Genomic DNA, 24,297 nt, shown 5'->3' with positions numbered 1-24,297 from the left:
TAGTCCGAAAAAAATTTTTAAGTTTTGCTTTAACAACGTAAATGTAATTGAAAAAATAGTTATGATTTTGCATATTATGTTTCATTCATTTGAACTTTATGAAAAATATTTTTAATCGAATATATCTCAGATTTTATCATTACTCGCTTTCATCGCAGAATATTGAAGTACGTAATAGAATTATGATGTTTTCGACGTCTGCCGAAATGCGTGGTATTTAATTAAGGAGTCCTTTCTTTTCGATGTCAGTCGCAGAGCATGTCACTCAAGCATCGACGGTAAAAACATCATTTATCCGTTATATTCAAGTGGGTGGGGAGTGGTCAGGTTTCGACCAGGTTTGAGCGTGGCTCTAGTGTATTGATACAAGATGTCACCATCAAAATCTAGTTTACTCATTGGATCGGGGATGACTTATTTTATGATCTGATATTTTATCAATTGTCATCCCTCTAAGCCATACCCGTATCTGCATTTTATTGGAATTCCAGACGTTTCACCCCCAAGACTTTTCCACCCCTAGACATTTCACCCCCAAGACATTTCCTCCCAAGACTTTTCACCCCCAATTTTACAAACCCTAGACTTTTCACCCCCAATTTTTAATATACTGAAATATATTTTGTATAGGTTGTTAGGGCATTTATGAAGATAATTTGTTACTTTACGGACCATAATTCTAATGTGAAATAAGGCAAAGCCTCAAAGCAAGCTCAAAGAAATTGGATTTAGCTAAAAATATTATGCATCATTTATTTGTCACAAAGAAACTATTCACTACACACAAGAATTCAGGAGAACCTATTCACTTGTCGAAAAACTCTACATTTAGTGTCACCATACCTGTAACAGTGAATATCATACGTTGCAAAATTTATGGGAAGCCAATGTCACCGTGACGTCATTACCGCGTTCCCGTTTCTTTCTGCTTATTTATGACATTTTTTTCCATTTTCTGGCCGATGCTTGATCTTTTAAATGAAAATAATATTTTTTCAAACAACTGTAAATCATTCTTTCATCATTGTTGAGTGATGAATATTTTTTAGCAATTGAATGAAGTTCTGTATTCACTCCGGAAAGAAGTATTTCCTGTGAGCACCCGTCCGCTAGGTAGCGCTTTTTATGAACTTCCGACGAAACTTTTCAAATCCATCACCAAGTGTGAAAGTATACTTGCGTTACTGTAAAGCTCGATTCTCGAGCTCGCTATAAATTGTACACTGAATTTAGGGTAACATACATGTAGTCAGCTTAATCAGTTGATCTTTTTAAATGTCAATTTGTTGAGACTTCTAAATGATTAATTTTTTTTCTATGTTATTCAAATGGATTCAAGTTTTAATTATGTGATATAATTATGAAAAATATAAGTAGATTTAGATTACAATAGTGGGGGAGGAAAAGTCTTGGGAGGCACAGTCTTGGGGGTGAAACGTCTGACACCCATTTTATTGTTAGGAAAACGAAGACCTTAAAAAATAAAAAAGTCATAATATACTGGTCAGACTCACTTGCTTTAATAAATTAAACATTAATATTTATGTAGAAACTTCATATCAGGGGTGTGAAATTCCACTCGCCTGCTCGCATTGGCGAGTTAAAAGTCTGAGTAGGAGGAGTGGACCTCGCTGTATACTCAACCGATCGGGCGAGTGGTTTTTTGCATCAAACTTTGAGATGGTTCAGTCGCTACCTGGATTGACTGGAATTTACCCGCGAATCGTAATGATATCAAAACGTCATGCCGGTATTCAGGGCCCTCGTTTGCCGATTTTTGGGGCCGAAATTTGGCCCCGTTCCCCCCTCGAAATAGTATGTTTTTTTCCCCCAAGTGTAGAAAAATTCCCCCTCGAAAGAAAAAAAAATCAAGAAAAAAATCGATACCCGATAGTCTTAGGAGCGTCTCGTAACTTAATGGGCCTGATAAAGGTTTACTCTAGGGTTCCATTTGACCCGGGAACTGGGTCTGGGAGATTTTCAAAAGACGCTGAAAGGACCCGGCATGATAATTGCCTGTGCGTCACTCGGGACCCGGAGACATTTTCCTTTGATAATCCTTCCTCTTATCAGTCATTTCCTACAGTAAAACTATGTCCACGATAAACACGTGTATTCAAAATAAACACTCGCGGTCATGCCCTCCTGCCTTTGATCTTCTGCTAAATTCCCACCCTTTATCCTGTGGACATGCCACGCTGATTTTTCTTTATCAGCAAGTTATGTCACGGCGAGTGAACATAGGTAATGAGAATCAACAGAGTGTTAACATAAATTGATAAAGCATTACCCGTATTGAGCCTGCATACTGTCAAAAAAGGCGCCAATTATTATCGTAATTAAGCAACCAGCTGATTACCGAGCATGTGAAAAGTGTCCTGCATGATTTCTTCATGCAAACTTTAAATTAGATCATTGTTTAATGACAGTACCTTAATATCAACGAGAAAACCCACAAATTTAAATGAATTTGGAAAGTAAAAAAAAGTTTAGAATGTCCATTCACGATTCTAATTACACCCGATGACATATGCAATTTTTCCAAAATTCACTACAAAAACTTGACTTTCAATGCAATTTTTAATGAAAAGTAGCATCATTATTTGAGGAACTATCTCTGGTTTACCTTAGTGGACCAAGTTAACTGGCAAAAATAACATTTCAGACGACATTCCAAAAGTGTACCAGTATCCAGATAGTACGTTTTTGGATACATTTTTACAGTGTTTTAGCACTTTTCTGCTAACAAACAAAAATATTGAAGAAAAACCTCATCAAATTAAAATGAATTTTGATAAAAATTTATTTACAATATGAGATTATATGACCTGAAACAGAAATTGTTCTTAGTTGCAGTAGCTATTAATTACCTAGTATTACTTTATAAGAAAATATAGTCAATTGTATCGATGTGTTGGGGCAGGACTCTTGTATTTTGAAAAAGGATCCTTCAAAATTTGGACCCAAGGGTCCCGGGACTCTTGGGTTTTCAGGTCTAGTGGAACCCCTGGTTTTACTGATCCGTATAATATGCGCGTTTTTCAGTTCCCTGGATGTGTGTATGCAAAGTTACTTCCCTTTGAAAAAAAATGTCGCATAATGCACATCATACCGTAAAAAGATCACGGATGCAACAGGGGCGAAATGCGCAAAAATAGATTTGCTTTTTAAGCAGCAACTACTGTCACAGACACTGCTGTTTCATCAGGGCCAGACATGCACAATCAGGTAGATACGATGAAGGGAAGCCCTGCTCCGGCTGCTGCTGAGACAATGTCCGTGGATACTGCTAGTTCTACCGATAATGACGACATGTGAACCTTGATTGGATGTCACATAACTGATTTGATAAAAGAAAATAAAAGTTGCCTGTTTTCAATAGATTATGTTCTGTACAATACTTCAGATATATTCACATTAGTTTGATATCTGTAATACTCAATTGACCTTAATTTAAGGGGTTATGATCAGATGTCATATCTCCAGAATGTATTCCCCCCCTCCCTTGAAAACGGCGCGAAATTCCCCCCTCCAAGGGCCCCGGCCCCAATCCCCCAAAATGTAGAGAGGGCCCTGGTATTTTTCCATTCCACAAGCACGTGTGACCTATCATAATATCTAATTTACATCGACACGTACACAAAAACTGTGCGTAGTGCATTCGTTTTTTAACATGTTCGCTTCAATTTTTCAACACCCCTTGAAAAATAATACAATTTGAATTCTATAATGATTTTAATAAGATATCGACAGAAATGTAGGCAAAATTCTATAAAAACGGTCGAATTTTCATATAATCATTTGTAAAATTTCAAAAGGCGCGATCTTAGTTACTTATATCTTTCTAAAGGTAAATAAATGATGAATACTCTGGGCATAAAACTCAGACATTTGACCAGAAGTACAAGAAACAGAATAAAAAAATCTTGAATAATAAAAAAGCGGCAGCAATTACAATACATGGAGTAAAACGATTTTTGGCAAACAGATTTCTGTTAGTGCGGCAGAATAGGTTACGTGACCTCATGAACGTAAATAGAAATGCGATTTTAAAATAAAGCAATGTGATGTCATTGCGGTTTTTAATAAGTTTTAAATGAATCTTTGTACATGTATTTTTTGACACGACAATTTAAAAGTTTTTCTTGTCAAACAATAATGTAAATTCCTTGAAGGCAAATAGGTCACAGGGGTAGGATATCCACAACTATTGTTTGGGACATTTACCTTTTATACGGGATATAGCACGTTCGCTTTTGATAACAAATTAAAGAAGAAACTTTTTATTGATTTCCATTTCTCAGCAATTTTAAGTACCAAGGCGGTACGATCAGACAGTGATGTGTCACGTGGCGCGAAAACATGACGTAATGCCATGACAATCTCGAGCAAAAATACCGCTTTGATCTCCACTTCAGATGCCAAGATACCGACACATTTCTTTTAGCTCTTTGAGGGGGTGTAAACAGATAATGAAAACAAGGTCAATTACTTAGTTTATCAACTGAATAATTACCGATAAGCTTTAACATTTTTTGTTTCTCTCTTTCAACACGGGTGGATGGACGATGATTATTGTGTCCAATTTTTTTAGACACTTCAAAATAAATATGTTTCAGGAAATAATACTATTGTACATAATACTCCTTTCATAAAAGTGACAGTATTAAAAGTGTCAATTATTAGGGCGAGTGGCTGTTCACTAAGGGCGAGTAGATATTACTGGCTACTAGTCCTGCAGGGCGAGTGGTGTGAAATTTTTTTTTACACCCCTGCATATGGATTAAATTTAATCCATAATTTTAAATAAGAGACTTAAATCTTGGAAAATATGATGTGACAGGTACGAGGAGATACAGTACGTCCAAGATGAAAAGTCAATTTTTCGCGCGACCTCTGTGACAAAAAAGGATTGACTGTGTCCTTTTGCAGTGTCCCGAACACGCTAGCACATCGAAACGGACACCGAGTCTGTTATCGGCTGCCTAGCAATCGGCGGACACGGTGCGTTGCGGTGTGCAATTGCGGTGATTCTCAGTGTTCAGATTGTCTCAATTAATCCCGTTTTTGATTGTAGAAAGATAATTTATGCTCCTATATTTTGTTTTAACAATATTGTTTTCTGTTTTCAGGTAAACACTAAGCTTATAAGATGTGTAATTATAAACTGTTTTGTTTCCTTTGTTTATGTTAATAGTTGTATGTAAAAAATGTTAAAACGTCCACTAACAATTACTACTAACATTACATGTTGGAATAAATGTTTTACTCTCCTCTGTTGCAATTAAACTGCCAAAGTCTTCCTTTCATTTAGCATGTTTGCCCATTTTCTCATGTTGCGAAATTATTTGGTAAGTTACTTATGATTAATAAGTTCATGTTGGTATAAGAAGTGCTAATTAGATAATTGTCGACATCAAGAAAGAGTATTTAAATTTTATAGTTTTCGAGTAAAACTTCTTTCTATAAAATGCAGTTTCAAACAGTTAATTTTAACATCAAGTCATGAAAATTGTTTGATGTTTAAATCAATATCATTTTCACTTGTACATGTAGTCTTGTTTATTTTCAATTTGTAATGATTTATTATCATAAAATTTACAATGAAACAAGGGATAAATCAAAAGTTATGAAGCAATTGTTTTATATTTCAGGTACACACCAACTACAAGTATATAAAAAATAGATAAAAAAACAGAAGTGAAGTTTCGGAGCAAGACGCGGTTGTGGCTAGTAATACGGTCCTGCACGGTCCTAAAGCTAGTCATACGTGAGGCACGTTCAGCTAGACAGTCTTGCTTGGACTACAAGAGTAGTGATAATCACATACGACTAGATTTTTGGCCATCGTGTGGGACTGTTCACTACAGGATGTTTTAAAGCAACTAATAAATATGTATCATTTCCATATGGTTTATAGTAAATAATGAAAGCGTAAAGTAGTTGTTATCTATACTTACGGGTACTAGTAGAAACTTTCAACAACAGTGAAAATTACAGCACAACACCAGAGGAGGGAAGAAGCAGAAAACGAAAATCGGGCTTCTATATCTTTTATTAATTCCCTTTTTTTCTATACGAAATTTAACGGAATATAATATTTATTAGGAAGCACAAACAATTCAAACAAATAAAGCCAAGAATGATTTACACTAGAAAGAAAAAATATTTTGCTATGTTGCGTTCTCATATAATGCTTCCATTTGATTTTATTTCTTAATCATAACATGTACATAGATAAAAACGATACCAACAATCAAAGATTATTTACACAAAATACAGACAGACATATTCAATAAATCATCATGTAATAATCACACACACAATGTGACAAATACACGTGCAGTTGTTAAAACTAAACAGTATAATTCTATTTCATATTTTGTTTCTGTTCCCTTTAGTCTATTACACAGACAAAATTTTATGAAAAAGATCATATGCGTTATTACAAATATGCAAATATTACGAATATGAAAGTATCTTAATCTTGCCAAAAATAATACAGAATGGAGAATAAACAATTTTTGTCAGTAGTGAATACATAATATGAATTATATAATAAACACTTCTTTTTTAATAATTTCTGTAAGCATTATCGATACACAGGTTTTTGTTTTATATGAGGCTATAAACATATATGACATTTAATGCTAATAAGATTATGTTTACAAAAAAAAAATTTTAAAAAAATTAAATTGTAAGTTGTTGCTTCCAAGGCTCTTACTCAGCACTTAGCAGGGGTGTAAAATTCCACTCGCCCGCTCGCATTGGCGAGTTAAAGTCTGAGTAGGACCAGTGGACCTCGCTGTATACTCGACCGATCGGGCGAGTGGTTTTTTACGTCCTTACTTTACCAAAATTCAGAAATTACAACTCCAAAACGTCAACAAACTTTGAGATGGTTCAGTCGCTACCTGGATTGACTGGAATTTACCCGCGAATTGTAAAGATAGCAAAACGTCATGCCGGTAATTTTCCATTCCACAAGCACGTGCGACCTATCGTATTAGATATCTAATTTACATCGTCACGTACACAAATACCGTGCGTAGTGCATTCATTTTTTAACATTTTCGCTTCAAGTTTTCAACATCTCTTGAGAAATAATACTATTTGAATTCTATAATGATTTTAATAAGCTATCGACAGAAATGTAGGCAAAATTCTATAAAAACGGTCAAATTTTCATATAAACATTTGTAAAAATTCAAACAGCGCCATCTTAGTTACTTATTTTTCTAAAAGTAAATAAATGATGAATACCCTGGGCATAAAATTCAGACTTTTGACCAGAAAGAACAAAAAACAGAATAAAAAAATCTTAAATAATGAAAAAGCGGCAGCAATTACAATACATGGAGTAAAACGATTTTTGGCAAACAGATTTCTATTAGTGCGGCAGAATAGGTTACGTGACCTCGTGAACGTAAATAGAAATGCGATTTTAAAATAAAGCAATGTGATGTCATTGCGGTTTTTAATAAGTTCTAAATGAATCTGTGTACATGTATTTTTTGACCAACAATTTAAAAGTTTTTTTTTGTCAAACAATAATGTAAATTCCTCGAAGGCAAATAGGTCACAGAGGTAGGATATCCGCTATAGTAACTATCGTTTGAGACATTTACCTTTTATACGGGATATAGCACATTCGCTTTTGATAACAAATTAAAGAAGAAACTTTTTATTGATTTCTATTTCTTAGCAATTTTAAGAACCGATGCGGTACGATCAGACAGTGATGTGTCACATGGCGCGAAAACATGACGTAATGCCATGACAATCTCGAGCAAAAATACCGCTTTGATCTCCACTTCAGATGTCAAGATACTGACTCTTTGAGGGGTGTAAATTGATCATGAAAACAAGGTCGATTACTTAGTTTATCGTCTGAATAATAACCGATAATCTTTAACGTTTTTTTCCCTCTCTTTCAACACGGGTGGATGGACGATGATTATTGTGTCCAAATTTTTTAGACACTTTTCAAAAGAAATATTTTTCGGGAAATAATACTATTGTACATAATACTCCTTTCATAAAAGTGACAGTATTAAAAGTGTCAATTATTAGGGCGAGTGGCTGTTCACTAAGGGCGAGTAGATATTACTGGCTACTAGTCCTGCAGGGCGAGTGGTGTGAAAAATAATTTTACACCCCTGCTTAGTCTATTTTTCGTAATCTTGCCCTGAAAAAAAAGCAGATAAAACAATTTTTAACAGCTGTATGTTACACATTAATAGTTTCCTGAAATTTGAAATTTCATGTGATATATTTTGATTAATTTGTTGTTTCAGACTTGTAGACATGCATCTTAATGTTTAAATGGATAATTACTTTGTTTACTTTAAGTGAATACCACTGTTTTCTTTCCCGAGCGAAAACTTTAATGCCGATATTCTATAGTGTATTAAAATTAAATTTCAAATTCTTTTTTGATATTTACAAAAGCAAATAAATTCGTTACAAATTAACTAGTTATTCAAAAACTATTAATTTTAACTGGTAACTTACCTCTTAAATAATTATCAAACTCCATGCCAAACTGTGAACGAAGATTAATCGTTAGGGTTTTAAATAACGTAATCGTATTAAAGTAATTGTTAGTATAACAACAGAAGTTTGCAACAAACATACAAAACTGCAAAAGTGAACTCTAAATAAAACAACTGGATTTACAAGTTTTATTGTTTATTAAGCACTGTCTCATCGTATACGCTTCGTGTCAAGTGCTGTACCTTCAAAATACGAAAAGTTTCCAAAATGACCTTGCAGACGAACATTGAAACTGAAAAATTACGATGATATTTTGTGTTAACATACACATAAATGTATCTTTTAATTTTTGGTTAAAATAAAATGAAAAATAGCATATTTTAAAACAATACCATGAACACTGCAATTCGCCGCGATTTCGCCGCGAAACAGTGTGTTCGGCGAGCACCGTGTCCGGACACCCTGTTCACTGCGATTTGCGGTGAAATCACCCAGCTGGGTGGTCAAATTTCTTTGAACACGCTAGTCTGGTATCACGGTGATGGGTGTCCATTGGAACTTTTCATTTTTGGACGTACTGTATCTACCCTGACACCGGTTTCAATAACAGCAGACTGCCGATATGACACTAAATTCATACATGTGATACATCTCGGATTGTCCGGGATTGTCCTGAAAATGACATGCTCGTCCCGGTATCCCGGACAGTGTTGAAATGTCCAAGAATAATGAAAATATGTTTGCTGACGATACTTCCCTCACAGCTACAGGAAATACTTTAATGGAAGTAATTGAAAATCTCCAAACAGATCTTGAAAATGTTGACACATGGTGCAAACAAAATGCAATGGTTCTAAATGCACAAAAAAACTAAATCCATGAACTTATCAATAAGAAATACAAAATCAAGAAATACTACACCACCTACTCTACACCTTCAAGACCAAGAAATAGAATTGACAGACACTGAAAAACTACTAGGAGTATATGTAGACAACAATCTAAAATGGAAAACACATGTACAAACAATGTTAAAAAAATGTAATTCACAGCTCTACTTGCTTCTTAGAATTAAACAATATCTTGATCTTCATTCTAGAAAACTATTCTTTAATGCTTACATACTGCCTCACTTGGACTACTGCTGCACTATTTGGGAAAACTGCAGCAATGAATTACTTTCAGACATTATCAAATTTCAAAAGAGAGCTGCCAGAATAATCTTAGACAAAAGTTTCGATACCTCTTCAAATGAATTATTTAAAGAACTAAATTGGATGTCATTTGATCAAAGAATTATGTACAAGAAGTCAATTCTCATGTATGAATCTCTAAATGAACCATCATTTCCACTTTACATGAAAAATAAATTCAAAACAGTTAATTACAGGCACAACTTAAACCTAAGATCTGTACAAAATTCAAACTGAATTATACCAACACCAAAAAAAGAGTTGTTTAGAAAGTCATTTACTTACTCCGGTCCAAAAATATGGAATGACATTCCAACACAAATTCAAAATTCTGACACTCTTAGGAAATTTCAAACGTCTTATGTCCAGTGGCAATTCTCTAACTAAATTTTTAACCAGGTTTTCGTTGAAAACCTGAGTTATTAGATTGGGGTAGATGTCGGTCGGGCAGGCGGGCGGGCGGGCGGCGGCGGCGGCGTCAAACTGGTGTTTCCGGTCAATAACTTTTGTTTCGGTAAAGATATTTGAATAAAACTTGGTATGTATGTAGCTTATATCAAGACAAAGGCTGGGATTGATTTTGGGGTTTCTGTGGTCAAGGTCAAGGTCACTGTTACTTAAAATAGAAAAAGGGTTTCCGGTCAATAACTTTTGGTTCGGTAAAGATATTTGAATAAAACTTGGTATGTATGTAGCTTATATCAAGACAAAGGCTGGGAATGATTTCCGGGTTTCTGGGGTCAAGGTCAAGGTCACTGTTACTTAAAATAGAAAAAGGGTTTCCGGTCAATAACTTAACTTAGGAATGAGCTATCGTGATGAAACTTGGTGTATAGAAAACTTATATAAAGTTGTAGCTTGGGATTGATTTTGGGGTTTTTGGGATCAAGGTCAAGGTCATTGTTACTAAAAATAGGGTTAGGGTTAGGTTAGGGTTAGCATATCTTCTACATGCATGGAGGGATTTTGATGAATGTTGGCACAATTGTTCACCATCATGAGACGGAGTGTCATGCGCAAGAACCAGGTCCCTAGGTCTAAGGTCAAGGTCACACTTAGAGGTCAAAGGATACAAGAATGAAAACTTTGTCCGGAGCATATCTTCTTCATGCATAGAGGGATTTTGATGTAACTTGGCACAATTATACACCAGACATCCCAACTCTCCCGATCCGATCGGGAACACAAAAATTATGAAATAATCCGCTTCTTTGCGCCTATCTGATACTGTATCACTACTGACGAGTCTGTAAACAACAGCTTCCGGATATTTTTGCACCTTATTCTACCCCTGCTGATTATTGTTTATTACACCATTTAACAAAGCCAGGTGTTGATTAATGTCGCCGAGTCAACCTGCTAGGTTTTAAAAAACATTTCTCTTAAAATCATTTTGATAAGAGAAAATGTCATGGTAAATTTTAATATCACTTGCTATCAAATGCTGTTAAACTGTCTTTGCATCATAACAATTTGTCAAACACATCCTTTTAACTGGAGATTTGGGCAAATCTATGAAAGTGTAACAATACCCGGACATTCAATTTTGGATAACAGGATTTTGATCAATAAAAGTATTTGAGCCAGGGGTTTTAAATACTGGTTGACAGGGATGAGAATCAAACAGTAAATTTCCTATTGCTTGAACTATTATTCTTTTAGCTATATACATTTTGTTTTTACAGTTCTAACAGCTGTACTGTTCACCTGGGTAGTCTTCTTTCCAACAAAAGAAATAAAAGTGCAGGTTTAATTCTCAGTGGTGTTTTGAATTTAGACATAGTGCTTAAATTGCCATAACTATTTAATTTTGCACAGAAGGCTTCATGTATTATTGTTCCAAAACATTAAAAATGCATGAATAATTAGATATAGACAAGTGAATTTTTTTAAGACTAGCGATTTTATAAAGGCAAATAAGTGTATATTATCTTTAGATTTGTTAAAAGCTTCGTTATCATGAACATTATTACCGCGGTATAAAATATCCCACTTGAACACCTCAATCTCCCACTTTGGAAAGCAAAAACTCCCACTTGGCATTCAGAAAAAGTTGGGATGTCTGATACACCATCATGAGACAAAGTGTCTTGCGCAGTTCCCTTCTTTAGAATTACTTCCCTTTGTTGTTACTATAAATAGCTTATATTGTAACTTTTTCATTACTAGACGTAGGGAAAAATCGAGACCACTTTTCTGTAGTACAACATGCATGTTACATCCAATTTTGAGGTGTATTTTGACCAATCTCTACCTGGTAAGGATTTCTGTTTGGACTTACAATTTTTTTTTTGTATTTTTTTTTTTTTTTTTTTTATAACTTCCCTTAGTTGTTGCTATAAATAACTTATATTGTAACTTTTTTATAATTGACCATAGGGAAAAACCAAGACCACTTTTCTGTGGTACAACATAGTTGTTACTTTCTAATTTTAGGTGTATTTTAAGGTATCTCTACCTGGTAAGGAGTTTTTTTGTGTACTTAGAAAAACAAAAGAATTACAATGATTACTAAACAACCACAACATTAAAATTACATCTGCAAATACAGGTGCTAGAGTAAAGAAATTTGCTTTGACGGGCGTATATTGTGACATTCTGGCACTCTTGTTTATTCTTATGAAAAGTGTTGAAAACCTGGTTTCGTGGCATTGCCGCGTTTCATGTTGCATTATATAATCATCTTAATATCTAAACTGTTAGTGATGAATTGATAAAAATCATTACTTCAAATATTTCATTTTTATTATGTTTCGTACTGTTTACTGTATATATATTGTGAATTATGTTGACTGTATATATGTTGTGTATATGTTGAGGCCCGCATGGAAGATCGGGAAACCGAATGTGTTAGCCTCATTAAATAAAGACGTTACTTACTTACTTACTATAGCCAATCGGCATTGCTCGTTTGCACTACACCACGAGACAGGACGGCATGTAAATGATCTGTGCAATTATATGTGATTGTTGTTGTGTTTGCATAGGTGACAATCTGTGATTGTAAACTGACAATTTATAAAGTGTAAGAAGTAACTTTGATCAGACTTTGATTGTTTTCTCAAATACTATTTACTTGGCAGAATGAAAGAGCATTTTAGAAAAAGTGATAATTAAATTGATTATGAATCTTTGAGTAAAAAATTTTAAGATGCTATCGATGTGGTCTTACTGTGATTATTTCTTTGCAGAAATGCAGAGTTTGTTTCAAATTTGTGCATTCATGTTGAGTTTATGTTTAAAAAATTTTGTTTAATGAAATGCACTTCCTTTATATATGCTTTAGAGAACACATTCAGAAATTTAGTATTCTAAAGTTTACAAACATATCTTAAACAATACACTGTATGCGTCACCATTTTAGTCTTGTATTCCAGAAAATTAATGTTTTAATGCTATGTTGTAAATAAATAATGAAGTATTACATTTCACCTATCCTGTCTTTACCTTTTTAGCTCAACTGAGCATTGTTTGGGTGAAGAATTGTGATCACTAAATGTCTGTCCACACTTAACTTATCTGTACAATAGAGGCCAAAATTTTGACTATCAGTCAGTCTAGTTAGGATTGCAAATTTTTCAGCTTTGGAAGTCCCAGGACTGCAACTTAAAATTGCTAGTGAGAACCCTGAGTTTATGGTGCTAGATCTACCTGTCATCGTTGAATGATATAGATTGTAGAAAGTATATAATGAATTATACAGAATAAGATTTGTTCACAATACACAATATTGCAAAACACTGTCCGATGTGTGACAGGTATATCTAAACATTGAAATATGTTCTGTTTGTTTTTAATATTTCAAGGTTGTTCCTAATCCCTGTACTGTACCGGAACCGTACATCCATATTCAGGAACAATTGGTTTTGTTTAGAGAATGGCAGAAAAGTACAGAAACTGTAGTCTATTTTTAGAAATACATCTTACGGTTTTTCTTTTAATATAACTACAAAATATTGCCATTAATATGGTTAAATATAATGAATAAAAGTATATTTATAAACATATTAAGCTTATTACAACAGAGAACTTTCATATTGAAGTGAGATTATATACCGGTACATGGATTTGATTGTGTAGATGCAAGAATTAGCCTTCAGATGCAAACAATTTAGCAAATGCATGAATACCTATTTTGTTTATCACAAGTTGTTTTAGCTTTGTTGATGGAAAAAAACGTTATCGATCGATCGAAAAGTAATTAAATGATACCGCCTCTTCTACAAGAATCAGAAGCAAGGGGGCATTGAATTTGTTTGCAAACCTGCCAAACTGTTAAAATAGTTTTAGATAATGGTTATCTATAGGAATTAATGAAAAAACAACCCACTAAACTCACTTTGACATTTTCAGGTGTACCCCCACACAGACTAACAGATGTATCCAATATAAGGAAGGATATGCCAGACAAGGAGCTAAGACCACTTTACCTTGATGCTCAGTCGACCACTTCACTTGTAAGTTTTGAATTCATTATAAATATATCATACAGTCAAACCTGTATATAAAGTTACTCTCGATGAGCCAAAAATTGGTGGTAATACATACAGGTTGACAATTTTCTCAAGATTTTTTATGCTTTTCAACTTTAAATATATCAGTGAAATAAAATTTCAAAGCAGGTGGGCCAGTGGTCCAGTGGTAACAGGCTTGACTGTCAATCACGAGGTCCAGGGTTCGAATCCAGGTCCAGGCACTGGAAATTTCTGAGATGCTCTTGGGTGTCTCCCACCTAACTAAGAGGCCTGTACTGGTTCTTCCCAGGAAAAACAGCTTCGTGTGTATTGGTGCTATACATATGGCACGTTAAAGAACCAGACTGTCTATTCGCAAAGTGCTAGGCTAAGTTAGCCTGACAGGAACGTGTCTGTCATGAAAAGGGCACTATATAAATCTGGTATAATAATAATAATAAAAGTAAAAATATCATTTTATTTTTCACTTGTACTGAAGATCATTCGAATAGAAAGAATATGAATTATAGATAATCAGAAATGCTTTCCACAATGACTTTTTTATGTATTTCAGTAAATTTTTTGTAAAATTACATATTATTGTATCTAACTTTGACGCTCTTCAGTTAGTGATAAAACACAAAGAACACATTATGAGGAATGCCGAAATCACATGCAGAGAATACTGAATGGAATGTTATTACCAGTTCACTAGCTAAATTGAAAGTTTTTGTGTTATTTTAAAGGATCCAAGAGTACTTGATGCTATGCTGCCATATTTTGTCAGTTACTACGGAAACCCACATTCCAGAACACATGCTTATGGTTGGGAGACTGAGGCAGCTATTGAAAAAGCTAGAAAGGTTTGAAAATACAGAGATAAAGTTAACATTTTAGAAATTTTCTGCTTGCTACGCTCACAAATCTGATATAGGTAGTATTATATTAAGCTGAAGTCCAGGAGAGAGCAGAAAACAGACCCACGGTCTTCATGTTAAACAAGATATTTTTCCTTGTCTCCCTTTCTCTACACAGTTAGACAGTTATCACCTTTGTTTTACTTAAAAGCAATTATTATTCAAATGTACGAGTGAGCTTTGTCAGACATTTTTATTAGCATTTACTTTAGTATTATTTGTTAATTTGGATTCAATTGAAGTATCTTTATGGTGATATATAAAGATCAGTTGTTAGATTTAGTCATTTCTGTTTACTCTACTTTGAATTTTCTGAAAAAGCCAAAAACTCAAAAGTCAGCAAATATGGCCGACACTCACAAATGATGTTATTTATGCATACTTTAACCAAATTTAATTCAAGCAGTTTTTATAGATGGAATAATCTGTAAATATCCCACTTTATTAGACCTGGCAGTGTGTTTAGTCATATTAAGAGTGAACTTTAATATTTGAGCCGTGCCATGGGAAAACCAACATAGTGGGTGTGCGACCAGCATGGATCCGGACCAGCCTGCGCATCCGCACAGTCTGGTCAGGATCCATGCTGTTCGCTAACAGTTTCTCCAATTCCAATAGGCTTTAAAAGCGAACAGCATGGAGCCTGACCAGACTGCGCGGATGCGCAGGCTGGTCTGGATCCATGCTGGTCGCACACCCACTATGTTGGTTTTCCCATGGCACGGCTCATTTATAAATGTTATTCCCTTGATAATAACTTTTATGGCGGTGATAGTTATCGACAAGAGGCAGAGATGTTGATGTTAATGAAAAGCTTGAACAGTAAGCTGCTAATCATGTTTTCTCACTTTCAGTCAATACTGTAAACATATTTCTCTTTAATGAATGTTTTTTTTTTTTTTTTTTTTTTTTTTTTTTTTTTTTTTTTGCATTCATGGTTATTTATTCAAAGAAATTATCACAACAATTTTTATTTTGACACATATATTTGTACATATATACATTTTTTTTTTTTTTTTTTTTGAGGCCTTTAATGAATGTGTTTATAACCTTCCTTGGAAAGGTCACATGAAGTACAACAATACCTTTACCATTTCAAGTTATTAGATAGATTGTTCATCCCAACTTTTCCTGCTAATTACGATTTGTATTGTTCAACACTTGATTGGTTTGCTGAAAGCATTTTATTAGCATAAATATTTAATATTGAACAATCAATGAAACTGAAATGTCACTGCCTTGTCCACAAATACCAGTCACTCACCTTTATCCAAACCTGGGGCTGATAGGGATTTAAACTGAATGGATTCATCAACTATATAAATTAATAATGATAATACACCAATTTAGACTGATTTCTTTTTCAAAATGATAACATAAAGAAAGAAAAAGCACACATCATTTAAGATTAGCCTCTTCGGAGCAACAGCCTCTGTTTAACAAACTCATTAATAGTAACTTCAGCACAAAAAGAGGTTAACTTTTTATTTATATCAATGCAGTTAGCCAGTTTTTGTACTGATGTGACAATTTCAGTCTTCCCAGTGGACTTCCATTCTGTCTTCCCAGTGTTCCATTTAGCTCAATAGGGAGAGCACAGGTTCGCGGTGTCCTGACTTTGATCCTTGTTCGAGGCAAATGTTCTCCATAACAGTTTACAATTTATAAAAGACATTGTATCTGAAATCATTCGTCCTCCACCTAATATTCATGTGAGGAAGTTGGCAGTTACTTGCAGAGAACATGTAAGTACTGTACCAGAACCAAGGAATGCTGAGTAGGCTAACTGCAAGCTGTTGCATAACTTAAACACAACACAGTCGAAAAACGGTGCTAAACTCGAAAGCAAGTGGAAATTGCACTGTATACTCATGTAACATTTTTTTATGATTTCACAGCAAGTTGCGGATTGCATTGGTGCTGATCCAAGGGAGGTAATCTTTACAAGTGGAGCAACAGAATCAAACAACATTTGTGTGAAGGGAACAGCACGCTTTTATAAGAGCAAGAAAAAACATGTGATAACAACACAGACAGTTAGTATAATATAACCTTCCTTTTCAAATTTTTGGCATGGTGGTTAGGAGATTGACTTTTGATAACCTCACCCTCACCGTGGGATCAGCCAAGTTGGCCACCTGTAGATTTCTCTGCACATTCACTGGGCTATTAAAATCACTCTGCGTCCGTGGTCCGTCCGTCCGTCATTCCGTCCGTCCGTCCGTCCGTTAACAATTTCTCGTTATCGCATCTCCTCAGAAACTACTGGGGGGATTTTGACCAAACTTTGTCAGAATGATGTATTGGTACCCTAGTTGTGTCCCCCTGAAAATCAGACTGGTTCAACAATTTATAAGTGAGTTATGGCCCTTTGTTTATTTCTATATTTTACATAGATTTATATAGGGAAAAGCTGTGAAAACCTTCTTGTCCAAAACCACAGAGCCTAGGGCTTTGATATTTGGTTTGAAGCATCATCTAGTGGTCCTCTACAAAGATGATTCATATTATTTCTCTAGGGTCAAATATGGCCCCGCCCTGGGGGTCACATGGTTTATATAGACTTATATAGGGAAAAACTTTGAATAACCTCTTGTCCAAAACCACAGGGCCTAGGGCTTTGATATTTTGTATGTGACATCATCTAGTGGTCTTCAACTAAGATTGTTCAAATTATACCCCTAGGGCCAAATATGGCCCCGCCCTGGGGGTCATATGGTTTAACATAGACTTATATAGGGAAAAACTTTGAAAATCTTCTTGTTTAAACCACAAAGCCTAGGGCTTTGATACTTGTAATGTAGCATCATCTAGTGGTTCTCTACCAAGTTTGTTCAAATTATCCCCCTAGGGTCAAAAATTGCCCCGCCCCGGTGGTCACATGGTTCATATAGACTTGTATAGGGAAAAGCTTTTAAAATGTTCTTGTCAATAAGTACAACATTCAAATTTGGACCACATGTATATTTTTGAGTGGCAAGATGAACCTTGACATGAGTTGACCTTGATTTTGACCTTGTGACCTACTTTCACATTTCTGTAGCTACAGCCTTCAAATTTGGACCACATGTATATTTTTGAGTGGCAAGATGAACCTTGACATGAGTTGACCTTGATTTTGACCTAGTGACCTACTTTCACATTTCTGTAGCTACAGCCTTCAAATTTGGACCACATGTATAGTTATAGTTTTGTGCACTGGAAAAAACTTTGACCTTGATTTTGACCTAGTGACCTACTTTCACATTTTTGAAGGTACAGGCGTCAAATTTGGACCATATGCATAGTTCCATGTTTCAAAATGAAATTTGACATTGATTTTGACCTAATGACCTACTTTCACATTTCTCAAGCTACAGCCTTCAAATTTGGACCACATGCATAGTTTTATGTACCGAAAAAAACTTTGACCTTCACATTGACCTAGTGACCTACTTTCACATTTTTGAAGGTACAGGCTTCAAATTTTGACCACATGCATAGTTTTGTATTCCAAAATAAAATTTGACCTTGATTTTGACCTAGTGACCTACTTTTACATTTCTCAAGCTACAGCCTTCAAATTTGGACCTCATGCATAGTTTTGTGTACCGAAATGAACTTTGACCTTTACATTGACCTAGTGACCTACTTCCACATTTTTAAGGTACAGGCTTCAGATTTGGACCATATGCATAGTTTTGTATTCTGAAATAAAATTTGACCTTGATTTTGACCTAGTGACCTACTTTTACATTTCTCAAGCTATAGCCTTCAAATTTGGACCACATGCATAGTTTTGTGTACCGAAATGAACTTTGACCTTTACATTGACCTTGTGACCTATTTTCACATTTTTGAAGGTACAGGCTTCAAATATAGACCACATGTATAGTTTTGGATTCTGAAATAGAATTTGATCTTGATTTTGACCTAGTGACCTACTTTTACATTTCTCAAGCTACAGCCTTCAGATTTGGACCACTTGCATAGTTTTGTGTACCGAAATGAACTTTGACCTTAAGATTGACCTAGTGACCTACTTTCACATTTCTGTAGCTACAGGCTTCAAATTTAGACCACATGCATAGGATTGTATACCGAAACAAAGTTTGACCTTGACATTGACCTAGTGACCTACTTTCACATTTCTCAAGCTAAAGCTTTCGAATTTGGACCACATGCACAGTGTTGTGTATGGAAATGAAATTTGACCTTGAGCTAGTCAGTAAGTCTTGAAATTTGGAACACTCAAAAATGGCACATTGGTGGGCGCCAAGATCACTCTGTGATCTCTTGTTTTGTCAAGTTTTGACTGACATTGAGCCTCAATCCCAATGGTGATTAGTATATTTTCCCCGTATTTCTAAAGCTGAAATTCTGTATTGAAAGAAGTTTTTCAAAAACTGAAAATTTTCATGTCATGAAGTGGCAGGTCTGAAAATGCATTTTTATATTGGTATCTGTTTTAAAGCTAACACTGCTAAACAGTTCATTAATTTCACTAACCTCTAACAAAGAAAAAATCTCAATTTTGACGTTTTACGACACATTTTTCTCAGTTGTAAAGGTCCCAGACCAATTCCAACATTTCATATTAACAATTCATTCCCTCACACAATCATTTGTTCTAAATGATATATAATGATGAAGCAAAAAGTCAAATGGAATTGTTTAACCTTTGTCAAATGGTTTCCAGTTTCTTAAATTTTATTTTTGTACCGGTATTTGTCTTAAGTTTACTGGTACACATGACCTTTTATGTTATAATTATAGGAACATAAATGTGTGTTGGATTCATGCCGAGCGCTGGAAGGAGAAGGGTTTGAAATTACGTACCTGCCTGTTCAGAAAAATGGACTAATTGACTTGCAGGTGAGAATGTTCTCTAGTTCATCTGTGAAGTTGAAATAGTGTCTTGATATACACATTATGATTGCAGTGGGTTATTCATATAGTTATAAATCAAATTGCGACTGAAAAGTTATTTAATTTCATAGGGAAATTTGTGGTTTTGGCTTAAAGTGCTATTTCATGAGAACTTGAAATTGAATTTCAAACTTCAAAGATACACTAATTGGGATTTTTGTTTGTTCAAATGAGCCGTGCCATGGGAAAACCAACATAGTGGGTTTGCAACCAACATGGATCCAGACCAGCCTGCGCATCCGCGCAGTCTGGTCAGGATCCATGCTGTCTGCTTTTAAAGCCTACTGCAATTAGAGAAACCGTTAGCGAACAGCATGGATCCTGACCAGACTGCGCGGATGCGCAGGCTGGTCTAGATCCATGCTGATCGCAAAGCCACTGTGTTGGTTTTCCCATGGCACGGCCCAAATTATATTTTATAAATAGGTTGAACTCAAGAAAGTAAGTCCCTCACAAAAATGCTAATGATTTTGCAGTATGTAAAATCCAGTATGTTAGTATATTTACATTGAAGCAAACACAAAAAGTACTGCAGTTCCTCAGTTGCAGAGGTTACAATTATTGACCGAATTACTGTGGATTTGACCCCTTAAAGGATATAGAATTCTTTATTGTAAAGAAGCCATCCAGCTGACTTGCAGTAGGTTGGTGGTTCCTTCAAGAATCAGGTCCATACGTGTTAAGTCCAGATAAGCCCCTAAGGACTTTCATTACCATTAAAAACTGGAAAATCATAGTATAACCTGCATTTTGGCAATGTGATTAAAAATTCAGCAAAACAAAGACCTAACTTTTAAACTTCAATGTTGTTTATAGGAGCTTGAGGGTTCAATGAGACCAGATACAGTGTTGGTATCTGTGATGACGGTGAACAATGAAATAGGTGTTAGACAACCTGTAGAGGAAATAGGTAGATACAAATTTCTTCTTAAATCTGTAATACTGATTATTTATTCCCATATAGGACATGATGTTATCATGATCAAATTTTAACATGTCACTTTTGACAAAAGTACTGGTAGGTCGCAAATTTTGAAATGATGATAATAAAATCTGTAAGAAGAACACTAATGACTGGTAAACTTTTCACAGTTCTGGCAGTGGAAAGGATACATGATACTAGATTTAGCTTACTTTATAGCAGTCTTAAGACATAAGAGACTTTTTCTTGTATAGAAAATATCACCATTGATAACGTGAACCATGTATTCATGATTTGTCAGCATGGTTCATCAATACATCCCTAACATTTTACCCATTGACTGTTTAAAATGTTTTCCTGGAGTACTTCTTGGAAACTGTATTCGGTGCTTGTTTGATTCCAAACAAAATTAGTGGAAAAGATCAGTCAAAAGCATATTTATCTGTTTGTATTTTATACTGAATAAATGCATACTTAATATTTTTAATGACTCAATAATTTACTGAAATGAATTATATATTTGACATTTTGTAACATTTGCAAAGCTACTTAATCTGCTATAAGTTTTATTTGAGTGTTGTAAAAATGGAACAGTTGTATATTTACTCTTTCTACAACCCTTTAAACATGTTTTAAAGATTGTAATTTTTCCCTTAAACATCAGTTATTGTGAAAATGTTGTGTTGTCAGGTTCTGTGTGTTTACAGGAGCATTATGTCGGTCCAAGAAGATATTTTTCCACACAGATGCGGCACAAGCTGTCGGCAAGATCCCATTGGATGTGAACAAAATGAATATTGATCTGATGTCAATCAGTGGTCATAAAATATACGGTCCGAAAGGTGAGAATAATTCAACTTCTACAGACGATACGTTTCAGGCAATTAATTTCCAAAGATCCAAACATTTATGTCCGCAATGTTGATGATCCTGGAGCTTAGTGTTTGAACTGTCAGTCAGTCTGTCTTTCAGAGACCTGCCATCAATACTGAATTGGGACTAAAAAATAGCTATTAACTTAAAATTTAGTTTTAAACAAGCTATTTAGATATAAATGACAAATAAAGTTCCATTATCAAACTCAGCATGCTGATAGTTGGACTCTATGTCAAAATTATACTGGCTATATGGAAAGATATTTTAATAGTTGTCATATAACAATGAAACAATGAAAGCTTAAGTTTCTTGAAGTTTCTATGCTATAAGTGTATACAGTCGAGACTGTTTTAAGAGACCGACTTTGGGATGCAGCAAAAAAGGTCACATATGACAGGGAATACCTTAAAACAGCCTCACTCAACAGGCTGACGCTGGTTTCATATATACAGATATCTGCTTGATTTTTAGCTCACCTGTCACATAGTGACAAGGTGAGCTTTTGTGATCACCCTTCGTCCGTCGTCTGTCGTCTGTCGTCAGTCCATGCGTCCGTGCGTCAACAATTTCTTGTCTGCACGATAGTTGTTTCATTTATGATTTTTTTTAACCAAACTTGCACACAACTTGTATCACCATAAGATCACGGTTCCTTTCTTGAACTGGCCAGATCCCATTATGGGTTCTAGAGTTATGGCCCCTGAAAGGGCCAAAATTAGCTATTTTGACCTTGTCTGCACAATAGCAGCTTTATTTATGATTTGATTTTTACCAAACTGGCACACAACTTGTATCACCATAAGATCTTGGTTCCTTTCTTGAACTGGCCAGATTCCATAATGGGTTCGAGAGTTATGGCCCCTGAAAGGGCCAAAATTAGCTATTTTGACCTTGTCTGCACAATAGCAGCTTCATTTATGATTTGAATTTAACCAAACCTGCACACAACTTGTATCACCATAATATCTTGGTTCCTTTCTTGAACTGGCCAGATTCCTTGATGGGTTCTAGAGTTATGGCCCCTGAAAGGGCCAGAATTAGCTATTTTGACATTGTCTGCACAATAGCAGCTTCATTTATGATTTGAATTTAATCAAACTTGCACAAAACTTGTGTCACCATAAGATCTCGGTTCTTTTCTTGAACTGGCCAGATCCCATAATGGGTTCCAGAGTTATGGCCCCTGAAAGGGCCAAAATTAGCTATTTTGACCTTGTCTGCACAATAGCAGCTTCATTTATGATTTGATTTTAACCAAAGTTGCACACAACTTGTATCACCACAAGATCTTGCTTCCATTTGTTGAACTGGCCAGATTCCATCATGGGTTCCAGAGTTATGGCCCCTTAAAGGTCCAAAATTAGCTATTTTGGCTTTTGCAGCCATATAGAGACTTCATTTATGGTTTTATCTGATACAAACTTCCAAAATATCTTCAACAGCAATAAATCTTGGATTCCATGACAAATCAGATCCAATAGTAGGTTCCAGAGTTATTTTATATCTGATTACCTCCCCTGATTGTAATCAAAATGGATTTATATCAGTAAGTACTTATAGGACTTATTTGAAATTTCATTGTTGTTATGAGTTGGACTGAGACAATCAGGGTAGATAACTATGGACTGATTTTATGTCAAATTACCTCCCTTTATTTCAAATTAAAATGGGTATATCTCCGTAACTAATGAAGATACTGATCTGAAATTTCATTTATGTCACAGATTTATTTGGCAGATCCTTCTTTTGTTCACTTACAATATATTTTTTTTTATTACTTCCCTTTTACGTTACTATAAGTAGCTTATTTTTAGTAACTTTTTATAATTGGCCGTAGGGAAAATCTGAGACCACTTTTCTGTGGTACAACATGGATGATACCTCCAATTTTTAGGCATATTTTGACATATCTATACCTTGTAAGAATTTTTTTTTTCTTTTTTTCTTTTTGGTTAAATTTCTTCCCTTTGTTGTTCCTGTCCTTTGAACTGAGATATCTTTTCTGAGGACCTTCTTGTCCTCAAGTGCAATGATAACAGGTGAGCGATCTAGGGCCATCATGGCCCTCTTGTTTCAATTAAGTTATGTATATCGGATACTTATATATAGGCCTCTTTTAAAGTAAGAGTGAAAAATGTTTAAATACTATTTCCTTAATTACATTTTGATAAAATAAAACTTTTAAAATAGTTTGCATCTTTCATATGATGTTGATAAAACATAAAGATTTAAGCTTCTGATCCGGCAAGAGAATAAAGGCGAGCAGTAATTGGGATTTTAAAATATAAATGTTCCATTAGATATAGATGAACCGTTTACACACTGAGGTAAATGTTCATTTGTTTCTTTGTGTATTATTGGTCCTGTGATATTTATTCGTTTATTGACTGCATCTTTCAACCATGTTTACTTGCTTGTTTCCTGTTAAATACCGCCTTCTTTTTGCTTCACGGGGAACATTGTTAATTTTTGCTCCCGACTTTATACGCTGGTTTTCCCTGATCAAGCAATTCTAGTGCCTTAACATGCTT

The 24,297-nt window shown here is 34.9% G+C and overlaps 1 protein-coding gene across 1 annotated transcript in view; it reads left to right on the top strand.

Moving 5' to 3' along the window:
- The first annotated feature begins 271 nt into the window (after positions 1-271).
- The window catches only part of LOC123548428 (cysteine desulfurase-like), a 73,189-nt gene continuing 49,163 nt past the window's right edge, over positions 272-24,297 (top strand). The window contains exons 1-7 of the mRNA XM_045335686.2: positions 272-278; positions 14,043-14,146; positions 14,890-15,006; positions 16,959-17,096; positions 19,816-19,914; positions 20,785-20,878; positions 21,598-21,732. Coding sequence (XP_045191621.2) covers positions 14,090-14,146; positions 14,890-15,006; positions 16,959-17,096; positions 19,816-19,914; positions 20,785-20,878; positions 21,598-21,732 — 640 coding nt within the window. The 5' untranslated portion in view covers positions 272-278; positions 14,043-14,089. The remainder of the gene's footprint in view (positions 279-14,042; positions 14,147-14,889; positions 15,007-16,958; positions 17,097-19,815; positions 19,915-20,784; positions 20,879-21,597; positions 21,733-24,297) is intronic.

Source organism: Mercenaria mercenaria, chromosome 6 (assembly GCF_021730395.1).
Source record: "Mercenaria mercenaria strain notata chromosome 6, MADL_Memer_1, whole genome shotgun sequence".
Classification (NCBI taxonomy): Eukaryota; Metazoa; Mollusca; class Bivalvia; order Venerida; family Veneridae; genus Mercenaria; species Mercenaria mercenaria.
The sequence above is the reverse complement of the archived record's forward strand: the minus strand, read 5'-3'. Positions and strand labels throughout refer to the sequence as shown.